The sequence below is a fragment of the Mytilus galloprovincialis genome, chromosome 3 (genome assembly GCF_965363235.1).
Source record: "Mytilus galloprovincialis chromosome 3, xbMytGall1.hap1.1, whole genome shotgun sequence".
Classification (NCBI taxonomy): Eukaryota; Metazoa; Mollusca; class Bivalvia; order Mytilida; family Mytilidae; genus Mytilus; species Mytilus galloprovincialis.
This window is the reverse complement of record NC_134840.1, coordinates 89,900,345-89,921,044: the sequence shown is the minus strand read 5'-3', so window position 1 is coordinate 89,921,044 and position 20,700 is coordinate 89,900,345. Positions and strand designations below refer to the sequence as shown.

Genomic DNA, 20,700 nt, shown 5'->3' with positions numbered 1-20,700 from the left:
TTGATAATAAGATAGTTTCTTCATACTGATGCGATAAAGAATGGTTTATTTATAATTTTGAGTGAAATAAGGGAGCTTATATACTACTTCCAGTGAAATGAATGTCATTTCCGGTCTCATATAATATCTTCTTTCATACTGATTCCAAAAATATATAGTTTGTATGAAGAACGGGAGATAATTGGCCACTTCCGGCTTGTCGGAAGACATATCTAGTCTTGAGTGATAAGTTTCTATATCTATATGACAAAATATATGGATTCTGAGTACTTTTATATGAAAAAATTGCAAAAAAAAACTACTTCTGGTTTTGTCAAGGTCACTTCCGGTAGTCATTTTTCACGGTCATTTTTGTCACCTAAATTTTTGTACAAGGTCAAATGGCTTTATGATGAATTTAGTTGAAGTTATAATCAAATAACCTTATATTAATACATTTCGGGGGCACTAACTCCTACAAGATGCCATTGAATTATTTCAGACTAAATGTAGCATATCTTCATTACAATAAAGCAGACATTTTGCACTTTTTATTTTATCTGTATCTCTCAAAGTGTCCGAGAAAATGCATAAACAAGCTAAAGTCACAAATTGAGAACTTGACCTCATTTTCAAAATCAGGACGTAGGGACCTCAAATAAAGATATACCAAGCTTATACGGTTAACGGGTAATGAGTTAAAAAACATACTGACAAATTTATTTCGTAAAGGTAGATAACTCCTATAAAATTTAATTGAATTGCTTCGTTCCAAATTAGCCAAAAATTTCTGAGGATGTAACGAACAAATTCTAAAAAGAATTTTGTCGACATCTTTTTTTGTTACGAAGGAGATGCACACATTTGTTAAACAGTGAACAGAGATAAATCTTACAAAGAAAATGGTTCGGCTTAGCAGGGTGAAAGTGTGTAAACTGTACGATACAATATACAAAATATCTAAGTAACATATTGCAAAACAAAAATTTCAAGATATGGCGGAAAAAAAATTATAATAATTAAAAACCAATTGTTCAGAGAACAATTGAAGGTCTTTCCACCAAAAAAAATGTATTTCAATATGAAAGTTCTAAAATTAAGTTTAAAATGTCATTTAAATCGTTAAATGATAGCTCATTGTACGCTGATTCCAAAAATATATGGTTTTTATACAATATATTTTAAAAAGGGGGAGATAAATTTTTACTTCTGGTTTGAAAAATGTTACTTCCGATAATATTTGAAGATTTACTGACACTGATTCCAAAAATATCTGGTTTTATATACTTTTATATTAATAAAGTACAAAAAATAGATACTTCCGGTTTACACAAGGTCACTTTCGCTTGTTTTTTCAAGGTTAAATGGTTTGATACCTTTTGCCAAAAGTCGCATGGCTTTATCATGTAAACATATGAGTTAAAAGCAAAGGTCAATATCTAGAACGTCAAATTAAGCTATGACCTTGAGATAAATTTCAAGGTCATAAACTAAGGACCTCAAATCAAAGGACCATAGGTCTTAATTATATTTGGTTAATGAGTTATATCACCATACACGTATTTTTAAATACAAGAGGGGAGAACACTCCCTTTTACGTTCAACGTACCCTTGCAATCAAAATTTACATGTTACAACATGTCGCAACTAACAATTTATTAAAAATAAATTGTTGATATCTTATACGGTTTTGGGGAATAAGTGAAAATAAGCCAAATTAAAAAATCAGAATATGACCTTGACCTTTGACCTAATTTTTTTATTTTTTTGGACCAAGGACCTCAAATCTAAAGGTCTTAGGTCTCTATCACTTATGGTTTACAAGATAGAAATGCATATCACTTATATCAAATGCATAAGGGGAAATAATTCTCATTTGGAGCGTTCATATTGCTTCAGTCAAAATAGGACAAATCATGGGAAGGATATGACGAGCAATTTTATAAAATAAATTTGTCGTAATCTTTTACCGTTGCGAAGGAGTAGTGGACACAAGAAAAACAGTGTTTGGGGAGATAACTCCTACAAAGAAAAGTGTTCGGCTAAGCAGGGTAAATTTCAAAAGCACATAAACTGTTCGATATCATAAACCAAATATCTAAGCGACATATTATGAAACAAATATTTATCGCAAGAACAAAATAGATGGAAAAAAAAAATAATAATAATCAGAAGAAAAACAATAGGTCTTTCCACAGAAAAGTGGAAAGACCTAATAATCAGAAGAAAAACAATAGGTCTTTCCACAGAAAAGTGGAAAGACCTAATAATCAGAAGAAAAACAATAGGTCTTTCCACAGAAAAGTGGAAAGACCTAATAATAAGAAGAAATACAATAGGTCTTTCCACAGAAAAGTGGAAAGACCTAAAAATCCTGCATCCGAGACTAAAATCAACTTAAGCACATTCCAGATGGGATTTAGTATTTGAACGTTATGGACAGTCAAAGAAGACATGACTTGTGCAATGCCAAAAATAAATGTATCGACAGGCAGTAGGATAGTTAAGGGTTAACTTCTTTATAGAAAAAATGATCGTGGATGTGTCTCTACACATTTGATTGTATTATAATTTGCTGATGACTAAATCGATATGTGTTCCAATGTATATTATATTCAAAGATCTTATTACAACATTTGTAAGATAACCTTAACTAATAAGTTTGTTTCAAGTTTACGTGGATCACAAAGTGATTTCCGCGGTTTTATCAAATATAATTAGGAAGTGATATACCGTTTTTAATGAGTTTTTATTGGTACAGCCTTTATAATACAATTTCACTGGACCATGACAAAGGTGACAGAGCTTCGAAATAGTAATGAAACTGATAGTCATGCAACTTTATTGAAAATATCTTTGCTATCACAAGAATGCTGTCAAATGAACTTCAAAAGAAAGTATTAACAACTATGGAAGCCACGACGACCACAGCAGAAAAGTAACACCTATGTCTCGCCTTCCTCGCCTTCCTTCGATGGCGAGAAAAAAAACATGAAGGAATTGCAAAATGAGCGTGACTGAGTACGTCAACTATACTAGATAATAGTATTTTCATTTAATGATTTTATTGATTTCACCACTATTGTGCTATTTTGTTGCGCTCAGATATTTTGGTCGAGTAAACCACACCCTTCAGTAAATTAAGAATGGAGTCGATGGCATCTGCCCGATGTGTACTCCGAACTAGTAATCTCAGTGTTGACATGCTAGTAATACTGTAACAGTAGATCAATTAATTAGACCATTCAATCACCAATCCCGATATTTAGATTGAACAAAAACACAGCGTGTAAAATATTATCAATTTCACTCAAAACGCTTTTTGCAATATTGCTAATTAATTCTCCTAATCTTTCAGAAAATGTGATATTCTCTTCTGTAAATTAATGAAATATACCCTACCATTTCTACAGTTTTTCTCATCTTACTGAGGTAAGTTTTGAGGTCACCGTGAGGTAAATGCTCTACAACCAAGCAAACAGGATCTTGAAGTGTGCAGCAACCAAGCATGCAGACTATGTTGGCATGTTTGCCAATGATTTTCATCAGTGCTATTTCTTTCAAAAAATCCTGTTTGAGTAATACATCTGCATTATCTGAAATACATAGAATTAAAGTTTCAGCAATTTAGCAAACCCCGAAACAAACCATTATTTAACTTATATACAAATATATACTCAATAGTTTTCCATATTTATTCTTCGTATACAGCCCAATGTAAAAGAAAGGATAAGGTGTATCAATGCAGGGCACAAAACAAATAGGCCTTAAAATTGGTAAAAGTTATCTTGGATGTATTCTGTTCCTAGCACCATTTGGAGATGGTTTCTTTGCTAAATGTTGATCAATCAATAACCGACCACAATAAAACATAACTGCGAAATATTTTTAATCAACAAACTATCGAGAAAGTTTTCATCATTTATCATATTCCTAAATTCTTACGAGGCTTTTTAATTTTTCACAAAACAATACCATAACTGGAGTCAGACGAGAACGAAATAGATATATGTAAGATGTGTTACTAACATTCATGATAACCCTTCGGCAAAAGGTTCAGAGGAACAATCGAATAGATGTATTTTATTCATGTCATTTAGTTACTCACCTTTGAGCATTTTTACTGCTACGGAAATGAATGTCCCGCTTATGTCTGATCCTCTTGGAATTGGCAGGTTTCTATGAAGTATCATATTTTTGCTAACTCGACCTTTTAGTACTTGCCCAAATGCACCAGAACCCAAGAGTCGTCCAACCACTAAGCACTTGACAGGAAGTTCCCACTTATCAGGTACTACGGTGGGCTGCAGATTTAAACTTCTTGATTCTCTGCGACATTAGAACAATGCAAAAAACAAATATTATTTATATTTTCCATAGATTTTGCAAGTATCATACTTTTTTTTCATTTGATCTGATGCGGCACATATTTTTATTATTGTTTATTATAATACGTTATTTACTAGCACTTGTTACTAGCACTTGTTTATATTAACCAAACTTATGCCCTCTTGTCCTGTTCTATTAGTATTAGAAAAAATATAAAAATGTAATAAAATAAGATATTGGTTTTTTTTATTCAACTAACGAAAAATTCTGTATGCACTATCATTTTTCTTGCTAATACCTATCATTCTGTTCATTTCGATGTAAAATAAATTCTCTGAGATTGCATACTAATATTATTATAATAATAATAGGTTTATTTCACTTGACTGGGCGGGGTTTAAGAAATTCACCTGTTTAAGACAAGTCCATACAGAAGTTTTGGGATGAACTCATCAATTAATTATCCAGTTATTCGTCCCATATCATGCACTCAGGTCTTTTGTATATGTGTTTGGTAACACTGATAGGTGATTAGAATTCAATAATAATTATAACGACAATCATCCTTATTACACACATCTTTGAAAATACTGTCCTTATGCAAATTAAAACTTAAGCTCCAGCCGCTCAGTTGAAATGACATTGGTAATAATACAAGGCTAAATGTTGTCCCCATCCTATATACCATTTAGTGGCAGTCTAAATCTTCCTTGTTTCTAAACATTGGAGAGCCTCCGAATTGATATGTTATTGATTTGAATCATGATACCAGTTTTGAAGTAGTGCAAAGTCACATTCCAAAGAAATGTGGGGATGGTTTGGCAGGTGTAGAATCAGCTATGTTTAAGCTTAAAAAAACACACACCAAAAAAACACCAAATTCTTTGAGATCCTATTTCCCTTTTCTTCGCCAAGCTAAAATGTAGTGTATTCTTAATGCAAAATCATAGTGCAGCTTTTCCCGTTGTTCATCAAAACTTTATATCAATTAAATTCATATACGAATAATCGATTAAAACAGTCTTCAGTGGCCTTGAATTTTATTGCTCGAATTAGATTTTGGAGATTGAATAAACTACATGTTAGTAACTTTTATTCGTTAGTTTTGCACGCATTACCATTAAAAATACAACGCGGTAAATTTGGATCTTTGATATCTGTCCTTGCTTATCTTTTGTATGACCTTAATTATAATAACCAATATATTATAGAGATTAACATTAGAATAGGTGAAGACATTTCAGAATCTTAGAACAAACTAGAGTCTTCAAGGAGACTGTGTCACTCACCTGAAATTTTTGTTGCTTGATGCTTGAAATAATGCAACATACGTTTGCTTTGGTTTAATAGATTATAGATTTTAAAAAAACTGCAATCTACCCCCTATGTTCTTTTTTTTTAGCCAAGTCGGCCATGTTGGTTGACAGGCTGGTTTATCGGACACATTTTTTAAACAAGATACCTTTATGAGGATTGTGGCCAAGTTTGTCTCAGTAGTTTCAGAGAAGATTTTTTTGTACAAAAATTAACGAAAAATTGTTAGATATTATCTATAAAGAGCAATAACTCCTTAAGGGATCAATAGACAATGTTGGTCTTGTTTTTTGTAAAAATTATGGACGACGTATCCAAGTGATGAGAAAAGCTCACTTGGCCTTTCAAGTCAGATGAGCTAAAAATGGATAGAATTCATATCTGATAAAACGTGGCCTGTTATTATAAAAATCCTTGGATTTGAATTTCTGAGCGGGTATTTGACCTTCTATGAAAAAAAGTTAACTTTAAGGTCCATTTTAATAATATATTTTTTTTTTTAAATGATTTGGGTAATAATACATTCTACACTTGAAATATTTGGACATGAGTATTTCTAATGTAGATAAAAAGAGAATGCCGTTTGGTAGTTTTGAGCCATAGACATTTTTCGTGCTTATATAAATGCACGTAAAACAGTTCTATCGTAGATTTTGATATAATGTTTTTTAAGCTAAAAGAGGGACGAAAGATACCAAAGGGACAGTCAAACTCATAAATCTAAAACAAACTGACAACGCCATGGCTAAAAACGAAAAAGACAAACAAACAACAGCACACACGACACAACATAGAAAACTAAAGAATAAACAACACGAAACCCACCAAAAAACTAGGGGTGATCTCAGGTGCTCCGGAAGGGTAAGCATATCCTGCTCCACATACGGCACCCGTCGTGTTGCTTATGTGATAACAAATCCGGTAAATGGTCTAATTCGGTAGGTCTCATTCATGAAAGGGAAGGGGATTGTAGTTACGATGTAAGGAACATATCCGATATCATTTGTGAAACGGTTATTCCATAACGGTCAACCAACTCGTGATGGCGTCCGTAAAATTTACGAAGGGATGATTTCAACTTCACCATTTGGAACTCTTGGTTTAATAGCTTCCTTGTGAGCAGCAACCCTCTATCAAGAAAATCATGATAGGAAATGCAAGCACGGGAATATCGTATCAACTGCGAGGTATATACCCCGTATGCAGGTGCTGCTGGAATGTTGCTACTTAGAAATGGAAAGTTCACAATTGGAAAGCTGAAATCATCTCTTTTGTCATAAAGTTTTGTTTTCAACCAACCCTCATTATCAATTTCTAGATGTAAGTCAAGATATGAGGCCGACGTAACTGTATCTGTAGTATCCTTTATCTCTAGCTCGATTGGATAGATGCGTTCCACATAGTCACCAAATTTTGAATTATTTAGTGAAAGAACATCATCTATATAGCGAAAAGTAGAGTTAAAGGATATTGCTAACTTCTTATCTTTCTTCCTAAGAAGTTCCTGCATGAAGTCAGCCTCATAATAATAAAGAAACAAGTCGGCAAGTAGAGGGGCACAGTTTGTTCCCATTTGAATGCCGACAGTCTGTTGAAAAACACGTCCCCCGAACGTTACAAATATGTTGTCAATCAAGAAATCAAGCATCTTGATAATATCAGTTTCAGAGATTTTTTTGTTCGAATCAGAGTGATCCTTTACAAAGTAGGATTTATCCCTGCCCAAGACAAGATACTTGTATCTACGTTGGCCATTCTTTTTTACGAAGCAAAGCAATACCAACTCTTTCAATTTGTCTTTTAGTTTGGAATGTGGAATACTAGTGTACAGAGTAGAAAAGTCAAATATTTTAATACTGTTACAAGATGAAAGAGAGTTAGATTGTATGTACTCTAAAAGATCTTTGAACATTTTAAGTATCCACATCTGATTCACGCCCCCCTCTAGAATAGGCAGTTTCACAATAACTCTGAAGCCCGTCTTTGATTGCTGATAAAATAGATGTTAATAATTCAAAAAGAGGTTTCGTGGAGCACTTGGAAGTCCCAGCAATATACCGTTGTTTGTAAGGACACTTATGTAGTTTAGGTATCCAATACAGTGATGGCAGATCCAGTTCTTCATCTTTGGTTGAAATTGCAAAGGAACACAGAACAGACCTATGATTATCCAGGATTTCCTCTTTGGTAAGTGTCGTGAGGGTATATGTTGAGTTTCCAAGTGAATGGTCAATACCTAATTCGTTTATCAAGCAGTTAATGTAATGAGTTTTACATACAAAAACGATGTTGTTTGGGGCTTTATCTGCGGGGACAACAACATATTTGCCATGGAGGTAGGATAGGTGTTTTGCAACATTTGGGTCTTTAAAGATTGACGTAGCATGAGCATTGATAGACCCATTCAGTTTCTTAATTCTGATTTGTATTAACGACCTCACTGCCTTAATCCATTCGGAAAGAGTGTCTACGTCTTCCTTCTCGCGCTTAGCCCATTGCCTGGCATAATCCTCAACTGAATCCATCAAAATTTTAAAGTTGTATTTCCAATTGATGGATTTAAGCTCACGATATTTCGGACCTTTCGATAACACATTTCGTAGAGAAGAGTTATTAACAATGTTGAGGTCACTGGTAATAACGTAGCCAGCAGGATAATATGTGAATTGGGAACTAGCACAAGTGCAATCAGGAGGTTTAGACTTGAAGTCGTCAATACCGAGATCCTGCAAAACGTGTTTGTAATTGAAAATTTTAGTTGCAATAGGTTTGGTATAGGTATAAGAAATGATTGGTACAGACTGGTCTTTGAAATAAGGAGGTATTTTCGATTGAACTAATTTATGATGAAGGATATTGCCTAAGTTGACGCCATCGATACATTTGTTGGCAAAGGAAAGATTAAGGAAAGATCTTTTCTCTTTTTCATCTTTTCCAATGCGGACTGGCTTTAAAAGTGTGTGACTTGCAATATCCGAAATTATAGCTGTAATTTTGTATTGGTTTGAATGAGGGTTTGTAACAGTGGATTCCAAACATAAATTGAACAGAGAATGAAGTTTTGAAAGGGGTAATGAATAAAGTTTCGTGCGAATGTGATGAATACCTTTTGTATAAATGGCAGCAAGTCATTAATAGATACATCATGCAGAGAAGGTGATGTATAATGACGATGACCATGACTGCGTCTACGTCGAGGAATCGAGTTGAAAATATTCATCACATTCACCGAGTTACACGAAGGACTAGATAGAATACCTATACCATCAATTTTGTCATTGCAACCATAAGGTGTCGCAGTTCCCAATTGTCTAATCCAGTAGTCCTCTTTTTGTCTACGGAGAGTTGTTGAAAGATTAGGATTGTTAGAGCTATGGTATATCTTTTCGATAATGCGAACTGTCATGGAAACGATGGAATGATCGGGCTGATTGAAATGCTGGTATAGAATGTCGTTAGCATTGAGGTTAATGTCTGATCTATGACCGCACATACGTTTGTTTAGCCTTCCTTTCGTTTCACTAAACTGCATTGAATTTTTAATGCGACATAGTCGTGCAGCTTTTCCAGTTGTTGATAAAAACAACATCATACGAATTAAAGCCATATACGACTAATTGAATTTAAACAATCTTTAGAGGCCCGGAATTGTATTGCCCGAATAAGACTTCACGAGCTTAAATATACTACATTATGTAATTTTTTCGTGAGTTTTGCATGCTTATCGAAAGAAACATAACGAAAACTACGCAGAAAAAAAATGCATGATTATTTATCCTTGTTACTCTTTCGTACGTCCTTTCTTATAAAGGCCTACATATGTGTTAGCTTAACATAAGTATTAGTGAAGACATTTTAGGATTCAAAAACAAAAAGGGAACGAATAGATGTTGACAAAACTTAACCTGTCATAATTAAAGAAAGAAAAACACCAAAATCAAAAACTAAGAAACAACACAAATTTTTTAACGCTCATATATAATGATTTAAACTAGGAAGACCGAAGGAGACAATAGTAAAGAAAGGGGAGTGATAAGGAATGCAAAGATAGAGAAAAAGGCAAAAAATAATCATTTTGGGGAAGAGGCTGATACAACAGCTTTCGATTAAAATATGAGAAAGCTATACAAGATAACACGGCACCTTACTGAATGATTAAGTAACAATAGTGATAACACCAAATAAGAAAAAAATCTGGAAAATGTCAAAGATTTGATTTCCAGTAGTAAAATTAGTTATATATATATATATATATATATATTTGTGTATCCATGGCAACCATCTGTATTCATTTGCTTAAATAACCTGAAGTTTTGGGGTTCATGTTGCTCAGTCTTTTTTTCAGTACTTTTGTTTGTCTCTTGATCTCCTTGTTTAGACATGGTGTTGTCTCTTTAAATTTTTTATTTTTGAGTTTGAACGTCTCTTTGATCTTTTGCCTCTCTTTTGCTATAAAATATTGCTAAAGTGGTTTGAAGATGACAAATATGTTTCATAAATGTGTTTAAAAGTATGATTTACATGTATTTATTTAGAGATTTAAAAGCCTTTCGGACACAACAAATTTTAAAAATCTCATTTTCACACCACTGCTGGTAGATCGAGGTCATTATTAGGTCTTTCCACTTTTCTGTGGAAAGACCTATTGTTTTTCTTCTGATTATTTTTTTTTTCTTCCGCCTAATTTGGTTCTTGCGAAAAATATTTGTTTCACTATATGTCGCTTAGATATTTGGTATATGATATCGAACAGTTTATTCGCTTTTTAAATTTACCCTGAGTAACCGAATACTTTTCTTTGTAGGAGTTATCTCCCCAAACACTGTTTTCCTTGTGTCCACTACTCCTTCGCAACAGTAAAAGATTACGACAAATCTATTTTATAAAATTGCTCATTATAGCCTTCGCATGATTTGTCCTATTTTGACCGAAGCAATATGAACACTCCATATGACAGTTATTTCCCCTTATGCATTTGATATAAGTGATATGCATTTCTATCTTGTAAACCATAAGTGATAGAGATCTAGGATCTTTTGATTTGAGGTCCTTGGTGCAAAAAAAATAAAATTAGGTCAAGGTCAAAGGTCAAGGTCATATTTTAATTTTTGAATTTGGCTTATTTCCACTCATTTCCAGAAACCGTATAAGATATCGACAAATTATTTTTTCTAAATTGTTAGTTGCGACATGTCATAACACGTAAATTTTGATTGCAAAGGTCTGTTGAACGTAAAAGGGAGTTTTCTCCCTCTTGTATTTAAAAATACGTGTATGGTGATATAACTCATTAACCAAATATAATTAAGACCTATGGTCTTTGATTTGAGGTCCTTGGTTATGACCTTGAAATTGATCTCAAGGTCATAGCTTAATTTGACGTTCTAGATTTTGACCTTTGCTTTTACCTCATTTGTATTCATGATAAAGCCATGACACTTTTGGCAAAAGGTATCAAACCACTTTACCTTGAAAAAAACAACCGGAAGTGACCTTGGGTAAACCGGAAGTAGCTATTTTTTTGTACTTTATTAATATACAAGTATATAGAACCAGATGTTTTTGGAATCAGTGTCAATTAAATATTTAAATATTATCGAAAGTAACATTTTTCAAACCGGAAGTAATAAATTATCTCCCTTATTTAAAAAAATATTGTATAGAAACCATAAATTTTTGGAATCAGCGTACAATAAGCTAAACTTTGACCGTTGAAATGATATTTTAAACTTAATTTTACTACTTTCATATTAAAATACATTGTTTTTAGTGGAAAGACCTTTAATTGTTCTCTGAACAATTGGTTTTTAATTATCTATGCAGTCTTTTCATCGGTGATGATATGAAATATAACAAACTAATACAATTAAATTCTCTGTTAATAAATTCGAAAAAAAAAAGATTTGGTTCTCAGAGTTTATCGTAGATTGATTTTGGTTTTACTATATGAACCCTTTTGACAAAATCCGTTGCCAAGTGCTTAGGTAATTCCACACCCTGTGTTTCCGTGTTTTTTTATGAGCGTTACTGATTACAAAAAATACAGAAAAGCGTCACGGAGGCAACACATTAATAGTGTTGTTTTCCTAGTCGTTTATTATGGTACACAAAAAAAGTCACTTTTACTACTAGCTGTTCCACCTACTGCTATCAGTAATTTGATATTAAATAATCGAGTTTCAAACATTAAACTGAAAAAAACTGACGTACATTTCATATCCTACTTAATTGAAGAAATAAATAAAAACAAATACAATACCTTTTATAGTAATGAGATGTAAGTGGGTGTGTATCCATATTAGCATAATCATTATGAAAGTCCATCGATAGGTCTCCAAGTCTGTATTCCATTTTCAATTTCTTTCTCAACTTATGTACACTCTTTATCCATCGGAATGTGATCAGTACTGTTGGTATTGTTATAGTGAGTAATACTGGAAGAATGATTTGCAGAGCAGTACTAAATGCATGTTCATCTGGCAAAAAAAAACAACCACATATTAACTGAGAGTAGCAGTTGTTATAAAGAAGACAGATATATCTACATAAATGAATCAGAAGATGAAGAAAAAAATAAATATTATATCTGGTTAATGTAACAATAAAGTAGTTGTGTTCGTATAAAGAAAAAACATATCGAAATAGATCAAAATGTTTGAGTAATTTTTTGTACCAAAACGCCAATGATTTGGAGTTTTAAGACATATAAATAGGTTTGGAACAAACCCCCTGTATGGTGATTATACCTGTATAGAGGATAATCCTTCTTTAGAGGGATACATTTATCCCTCTATAGAGGGGTATTTTTGTTTACACTGGATTTAAAGCAAATTAGGACATAATGGCATTTTCTATTTATATTGGCTATAATCTCTAGCATTATATGCATCAACATATGCACTTTTCTATAAATTGGGATGACCAGTTTTCTGCTTTAGTGACAAAACTTGCAATCTATTGTATACCTCTCTGAACACCTGATCAACAACAAGAGGAATAGTTGACCTTTAAATTTCATGTTAAATCTAACAATAGAAATTCTGTTCAGTGAGGCATAAGTGAATAGAATTTACCTGATCATCACAGCTTTCAATCATGATGAACTATAGATTGTATATTTAGTCAGATAAGCAGAAAACTGGGCATGTGTATATTAAATTAAGTACATCAATTGGTGCATCAACTGTTGCAGGTTACTGCCATAATAAGTAGAAAATGCCATTTTGCCCTATTTTGATTTAAATCCAGTCTAAAAAAAAATATCCCTCTATAGAAAGATTATCTCTCTATACAGGTATAATCACCATATAGAGGGTTTGTTCCCAACCTGATAAAGGGACCATAAAAAATACATTTTAATAGTCTAATTTACTCAAGTATCTTTGCCTGAGCTACAATTGAAGTTAATTATATCAGTATGTTCAATAGATATGTATTGTAAGTTTTGTGGACCCAGTCAGTAATAATTTGGGTTTGTGACCTAAACACCTAAATATGGTTACGACAAGAATGATGTTATTAATTTTTACAAGAAGAATGAACGAAATTAAGGAATTGAATAAAAAAACCCAACAATTAATAAAAAGAAAACATAACAGACATGAAAAAAAACTTTAACAATTAAATTATCCAGATAAATACAGTAAATTCAGGGGGAAAATCAGAATCGACACTGTCAACTTGTTTAGATTTTTAGGTTAAGCCTTTAGTTAATACACGATCAGGTAAATATCACGAACATGTTTGGCCACTTAAGCCATTAATGACTCGAGTACTATGGATCTACCTTATTTGGCTTTGTTAACTTGCAAGGGGAGTCTAGAACTTTAAAGGCACAATAATAAACTCCAAGAGTTCAAACAATTATACTGGAATTATTTTATATTTGTTAAGAAATAGCTTCTCTTACTGGTTTTAGAATTAGCTTCTCTTAATGGGCCACCTGACATTCTTTCATCTTTAGTAAAAAAAACATTGGTTTTTAACAGAACTAGAGGCTCTTAAGAGCATGTGTCGCTCGCCTTGGTCTATGTATTAAACAAAGGACACAGATGGATTCATGACAAAATTGTGTTTTGATGATGGTAATGTCTTTGTAGATCTTACTTTACTGAACATTCTTGCTACTTACAATTTTTTCTATTTATAATAAACTTGGCCCTTTAGTTACAGAGGAAAATATTTTGTAAAAATTTACAAGAAATTACCAAATTAATGAAAATTGTTAAAAATTGACTATGAAGGGCAATAACTCCTTAAGGGGTCAACTGACCATTTTGGTCATGTTGACTTATTTGTAGATCTTACTTTGCTGAACATTATTGCTGTTTACAGTTTATCTCTATCTATAATAGTATTCAAAAAAAAAAAAAAATTCTTTAAAAATTACCAATTGGGGGGCAGCAACCCAACAACCCGTTGTCAAATTCATCTGAAAATTTCAGAGCAGATCAATATTGACTTGATAAAAAATAAAACTCCTTGTCAGATTTGATCTAAATGCTTTGGATTCAGAGTTATAAGCCAAAGTCTACATTTTACCCCATGTTCTATTTTCAGCCATGGCGGCCATCTTGGTTGGTTGGCTGGGTCACCGCACACATTTTTTAAAGAAGATACCCTAATAATGATTATGGCAACGTTTGGTTTAATTTGGCCCAGGAGTTTCAGAGGAGAAATTTTTGTAAAACATTACAAAAATTAATGAAAAATTGGTAAAAAATTACTATAATGCCCTGTGGGCCAGGTGAGCTAAAAAAAACGGACCAGAAAACCGGTCGTTAACGAAATTTTACGTGTTAATAACCGGTGGGGCATGGTTTCCCTGTTTAGAGTGGTAGACGAAATTTTACATGTTAATGACCGGTGGCTGTGGTTTCTCTGTTAAGAGTGATGTCAATTTTATATTGAAAATGTTTTTGTTAGAAAAACTTTATTTTGTATTCATACACTGAAAATTGCACTTAAATGAATGACTGTGACTCTTATCATTATGATTGGCCTTCATTCTTTCCTATAGAAATCGTACTATAACTCGAATTTGATCTGAACAATTCGAATTTATGAGGTTTTTTTAAAAACATGGTTCCTCAATGAAATTACATAATAATTATTGAAGAACTGGCTTTAAGTCTGTCTCATATAAATAAAGGAACCACCCATCAGGAAGAGGATCACACTTTGTTGCCCTTGAAATACAGATTGTTCATAAAACAACTTAGACTCAAAAGGTATAAAGGGTGTTGTCGATAACAAAAAAATCAAGCAATTGATAATGTTAGTTTTAAGGTGTCTTCTGTTTGAATTAGATTTTTTTCCAAAGTAGTATTTTCCCGTCCTAAACGATTTATTTGTATCTACGTAGACAAGTTTTGTTCTACACAAAGTTAGACTGAGTCTTTCAATTTGATCTTAAGTTTGGAACAGAATATACTTGTATAAAGCGTACAAAAGTCAAAAGTTTTTAAATTATTACAAGAGGAAAGAGAACGAGATTTTAAGTACTCTTACAGATCGTTGGAATATTTTGAAAGTATTCACATCTGATTAAAACCGTTCCTAGAGTAGGTAGCCAGGCTTCGGCATGCATATATCCTGATTAATGTTTAAAGTTTAGAAAGAAGTTAGGTGAGCAATTAGAAGAACCAGCAATAAAACATTTTATAACGTATGTAATTGAAGTATCTGTGTGAAGTTGGATTCAATTCGTCTTGTTTGGCTGAACTTTCAAAAGAACATGGAATTGACCTATGATTAACCAGAACTTCCTCTTTGGTAGGTGTCGAGAAGGAATATGTTTTAAAGAGTATGGCCAATAATTAATTCCTTTATCAAGCAGTTGATATAACCACTACAAAAGTCAATAAGTTTGAAAAGACCAGTTTTTGTCTGAATTTGAATGACTTTTACTCGACATAATTTCTTAACATAGTATGAATTCGTCTAATAAGGTTCTTGATTTTCCTTGACAAGTGTCTTGACAGTATGAACATTGTCTAAAAATTTCTCAACACTTCCTGTAGCATCTTATAAGAGTCTGGATTAGTCTCGACCAATTCTTGACTGTCTTAAATTTGTCTCGATCAGTCTTCTTGACATTCTAAATAATATCTGAGTTTGTCTTGACACATTCTTGACAGACTTAAAGCTGTCTGAATACATCTTGACACATTCTTAACAGTCTTAACTATGTCTTGACACTCTCTCAACAGTATAAATTTTTCGCTCTCAAATGTGTACAGACTCATTCTGCACTTTGTTTCTATTGGTGTTATATACTCCTTTTATTATGGCTTTACTACACTTTGAAGAATTAAGGATTATTTTTTTTTATAGTAAGATACCCTTTGGGTGGAACTAAGTCGGAATATCATGAATAACTCACAAGTAGTTTAATCTTTATTTTATTTTTATTTAACGTTTAATTACTTGTTTTCACTTGGAATATATGTCAAATTAACTGACAAACAGCATTTAGATTTTTGCAGTTCGCAAAACTGCTAATCAAATTTGCTTTACTAAAAGAAGGTGACTTGAGGCAGTTTTAAAATGTGACCATGTCTCTTTTGGACCCCACAATTCATCTTTTCCGTGTGTGAGGCTAAAAAAGGGGAGTGGTCTTTCGTTTAGTTCAAATAATTTGTTCCCCTCTTGATTCAAAAACCTTATTCCTTTTTTAGAACAACCAAAACCATTTGTTAATCAAAATTTAGTGTTGAATTTCATCATTTGTTATCAAAAATAAATATTTGTGATAACTCCCTCCTGAAAAGAAAAAAATGTTTAGATCTATACTATGCATGTCTGTTTTAGGTCCATTTCATAAGACCAATAATTTCTATAGAAAATCATTGATGGGACCCATTTTCTTATTATTTTTTTTTATTATTCCCGGTGGAGATAATGATTTTATTCTAATCTTTGGGAAATTATTCAATTTGTTAAACTTCATAATTTTGATGAAGAACATCCATTTTAATTCATTTTTTTTTTAAATTAAAATTATGATTTTCATTTTCATCTATCAACAAACTATTTAAATTGTAGTGGCATGGTCGGTCAACTGATATGTTGTATTGCTGATTACAGGTAAAACAGTAATTTTCCATATGACAGTTGCGTGTACCCTGGGATGTGGAATACCTTAATTTTATGGGGAACATCCTATCAACGTGTTATACTGAATATATATTCAAACAGATGACCTTACACAAACTTTCTTCTGTTAAATCAAAGATTTGTATAGTAAGACTTGGAAAAATTTGGATACCATCATACTTTCATTTGTTATTTATAAAAACCACATTTTGGTACAGTAATTATTTAGCATAATGTGGTCATAATGTGGTCATTTTTATAAATTTCCTGTTTACAAAACTTTGAATTATTCGTAAAACTAAGGATTTTCTTATCCCAGGCATAGATTACCTTAGCCGTATTTGGCACAACTTTTGGGAATTTTAGATCCTCAATGCTCTTCAACTTTGTACTTGTTTGGCTTTATAAATATTTTGATATGAGCGTCACTGATGAGTCTTATGTAGACGAAACGCGCGTCTGGCGTACTAAATTATAATCCTGGTACTTTTGATAACTATTAACATTCAATATTATTTACTTGTTTCTCCTTGTGATTACGAGTTAATTAGTAATTTTGAAGTGTTACAGTTGAATGAGTTTTCAGACCACTCGCCACTTTATTTTGAACTAGATTTTACGTTTGTTCGTCCGTCACACAATATACCAAAAGTTCACACGTATATTAAATGGGATAACAATAAAAACATTGATTATATCCAATTATATTTCTACCTTGGACGAGGTCAATGATTCGGTAAGGGAGATAACTCAAATACTTTATAACAGTGCTTTTGAAGTTTTCGGAAGATCTGTTTTGATAAATGAAAATGAGAATAACATTCGTAAAAACAATGGATGGTTTGATAAAAACTGCGTTAATGAACGAGAATACTTTCATAAATTTCGGAACACTTTTCTGTGTCATCCGACAGATATTAACAGACAATTCTATATTTCATCTTGAAATTCATTTAACAAAGCGAATCGACAAGCCAGGGCAAGGTTTAAGCGTCGGAAAGGAATTGAATTATGTGCAACTGCCAAAACGGACCCTAAGCAATTTTGGTCAACCATAAAACCTAAGACTAAATCACGCTGTGTAGTAGACAATGATGTACTGTTTAACCATTTTGAAACTATTCTTGGGGACAGCCCACCAGATATCAGCAACGAAGTATTAGACTTACTAAATAGTATACAAATAAGTGAATCCCACGTTGACTTTTTAGATTCTGAAATTACTGATGAAGAAGTTAATAAAGCAATACACAAATTGAAATCCGGAAAAAGTGCGGGTAACGACAAAATTATAGGTGAAATGTTCTCAGCAGGTCCACTATTTTTTGCGCCGATCTTAAAAACACTATTTAATAATGTATTTGAAAATGGGATTTTTCCTGAACTCTGGACAGAAGGATTTGTTATTGCAGTTCCGAAAAGTGGTGATTTAACGGACCCAGACAACTATAGACCTATTCTATTAGTAAGTGTCTTATCTAAACTATTTACGTCTATATTAACAAGTCGCTTACTGGCGTGGTCAGAAGACGAGGAAAAATTAAATGACAACCAATTTGGATTCCGACCAGGCCGATCAACTATAGATGCAATTTTTGTTATCCATTGAATTATTACACATGTCCTGCAACACAAAATAAAACTGTTCTGTACCTTTGTGGATTTCCGTAAAGCATTTGATAAACTAAGCAGAGGGATCTTATTATATAAGCTTCTACAAAATGGTGTCAGTAGCAAATTCGTTATTATGATCAAATCTATTTATTCGTCTGTCCGGCTACGAGTTAGATCTGGTGGTTTACTTTCGGACGCAATTAACAATTTACTTGGTGTGAAACAAGGGGACCCATTGTCTTCCTTATTATTTTTGTTCTTCATCAATGATATTATAGAAGATATGTCCGTAAATGCTAGTGATAACGTTGTACAACTCAATGGTTTTCTAATAAAACAAATTATACTTAATTCTTTTCGCTGATGACACTGTATTGTTAAGTAAGTCTCCCGAAATGTTACAAAAATTACTAGATAATCTATCAATCTATTGTAAGAAATGAAACATTTAGGTAATTACAGACACAACCAAAATTGTTGTTTTTAGAAATGGATGGCAGCCAGCTAACTTCAGTTTCATGTATAAAGGTAAAGTACTACAGATAGTGGACTCTTACGTGTATTTGGGTATGCTACTTCATTATAATGGAACATTTTTACATACCCAAAAAAGATTATCTCAACAGGGACCAAGAGCGCTTTCGTCACTTTGAACTCTTTAAAACATGTGTTTTTATCCACAAGTGAAGAATGTCTACTGTTTGATAGTATGGTTGGTTCCGTATTAAACTATCATGCATCTGAAATATGGGGTTTTCACCGTGCAAATGATATAGAGCAAATACACAACCGTTTCTGTAGATTTGTAAAATAAGTAAAAATGTTCCTTTAAGTTTTTTATGTGGTGAACTAGGTCATTTGCCTATGTATGTCTCAAGAAAACAAATTATTTTGAAATATTGGCCTCATATTATTGTAAATAAGCCACCTATCATTTATGATGTGTGTCAACTTTTATCAGAAGATGCAAACAATGGTAAAAAGAACTGGGCGTCTAGTGTTCGTGATTTATTGTTTAATCTTGGTTTGAACTATGTTTGGACTGCACAGAATTATGTAAATATACAGTTAGATGTTATAAAAACTCGTATAAAAGACCAGTATTTACAAACTTGGTATGCATCAATGAACGATTGTGAAAAACTGTGTATTTATAAACACCCCAAAACAGACTTTGTAATAGAGAATTATTTAGATTTTTTTATTAATAGTAACTTGCTTACAAAATTGAGAAGTGGTACTTTGAAACTAAATTAGGAATAAGGGTGATATAAAAATATTCCTAGACATATGCGCCTATGTGAATGCTGCAGTATGGCTTGTATTGAAAATGAATACCACTTCGTACTTGTATGTCCAGTCTACAGAACTGTGAGACAAGAACATGTTCCAAAATATTATAGTTCTTGGCCAAATAATTTTAAACGTTTTCATTTACTTCAAGCAAAATCAAAATCAATCACAATTAAACTATCTGAAATATGCTTGGAAAATTAGATCATGTATTGTGAATTAATTGTACCTTTATTATATTAAGTATTGTTCTCTGCTATCTGTTGTTTTGTCACATTGTATATACTTGTTTATGTATTGCCATAGCATATTATTTATGCTTTCGCAAATAAAATATTCATTCATTCATTCATTCATTATGAATGTTGAATGAAATATGTCTACAGTATGATTGGTTTTAATCATTTAGTAATTATTAATAAGATTTAGGAATCAATATTTGTAATTATTTAAAAACCCACATTTAAATTGTTTTATATCAACATACCCACATTTGTATTGTTAATACTTAAGATTTCATGGTAAACGGAAAAAAAATCACAAAATCCCTAGTATTTGTAAAAATATTTGATATACCAAAATTTTCAATTATTTTACATGCCCAACTCTTATTTTTGTTGTAACAAGTGTAACTCGAAACGATAGTATATTATATAAAGAGAAATAAATATTAAAGTTATATCATGAATATTAGTCATGATTTGTAAAACTCAGAATTGTCAAGTAAATTTAAGACACAATTCAAAATGTTCAGAATATGTCAAGCCATACTGAGAAAAAATTAGAATGTCGAGAATATGTCGAGAAACAAGATAGTATTCAAATGTCAAGAATTTGTCAAGAAATCTTAAGACCATATTCACTGAGAATGTCGAAAATATGTCGAGTAAATTTCATACAAATTTGATATAAATGAGAATTTGTCAAGAGAAATTAAGACACAAGTCATACTTTTGGAGTATGTCGAGTAAAAATTCCTATAAATTAAGACAAAAATTAGTCTTTTCATACTTTTAGACTTTTGTAGTGAATGTGATTGACACAAAAAACGATGATGTTTGAGGCTTTATCTGC

At 32.2% G+C, this 20,700-nt stretch overlaps 1 protein-coding gene across 1 annotated transcript in view; it reads right to left on the bottom strand.

Moving 5' to 3' along the window:
• Positions 1-20,700, bottom strand: part of LOC143069320 (uncharacterized) — a 164,561-nt gene that overhangs the window by 60,546 nt on the left and 83,315 nt on the right. The window contains exons 19-21 of the mRNA XM_076243889.1: positions 11,882-12,098; positions 4,088-4,308; positions 3,382-3,575 (exon numbers count right to left, since the gene is read on the bottom strand). Of these exons, the coding sequence (XP_076100004.1) occupies positions 3,382-3,575; positions 4,088-4,308; positions 11,882-12,098 (632 nt within the window). The remainder of the gene's footprint in view (positions 1-3,381; positions 3,576-4,087; positions 4,309-11,881; positions 12,099-20,700) is intronic.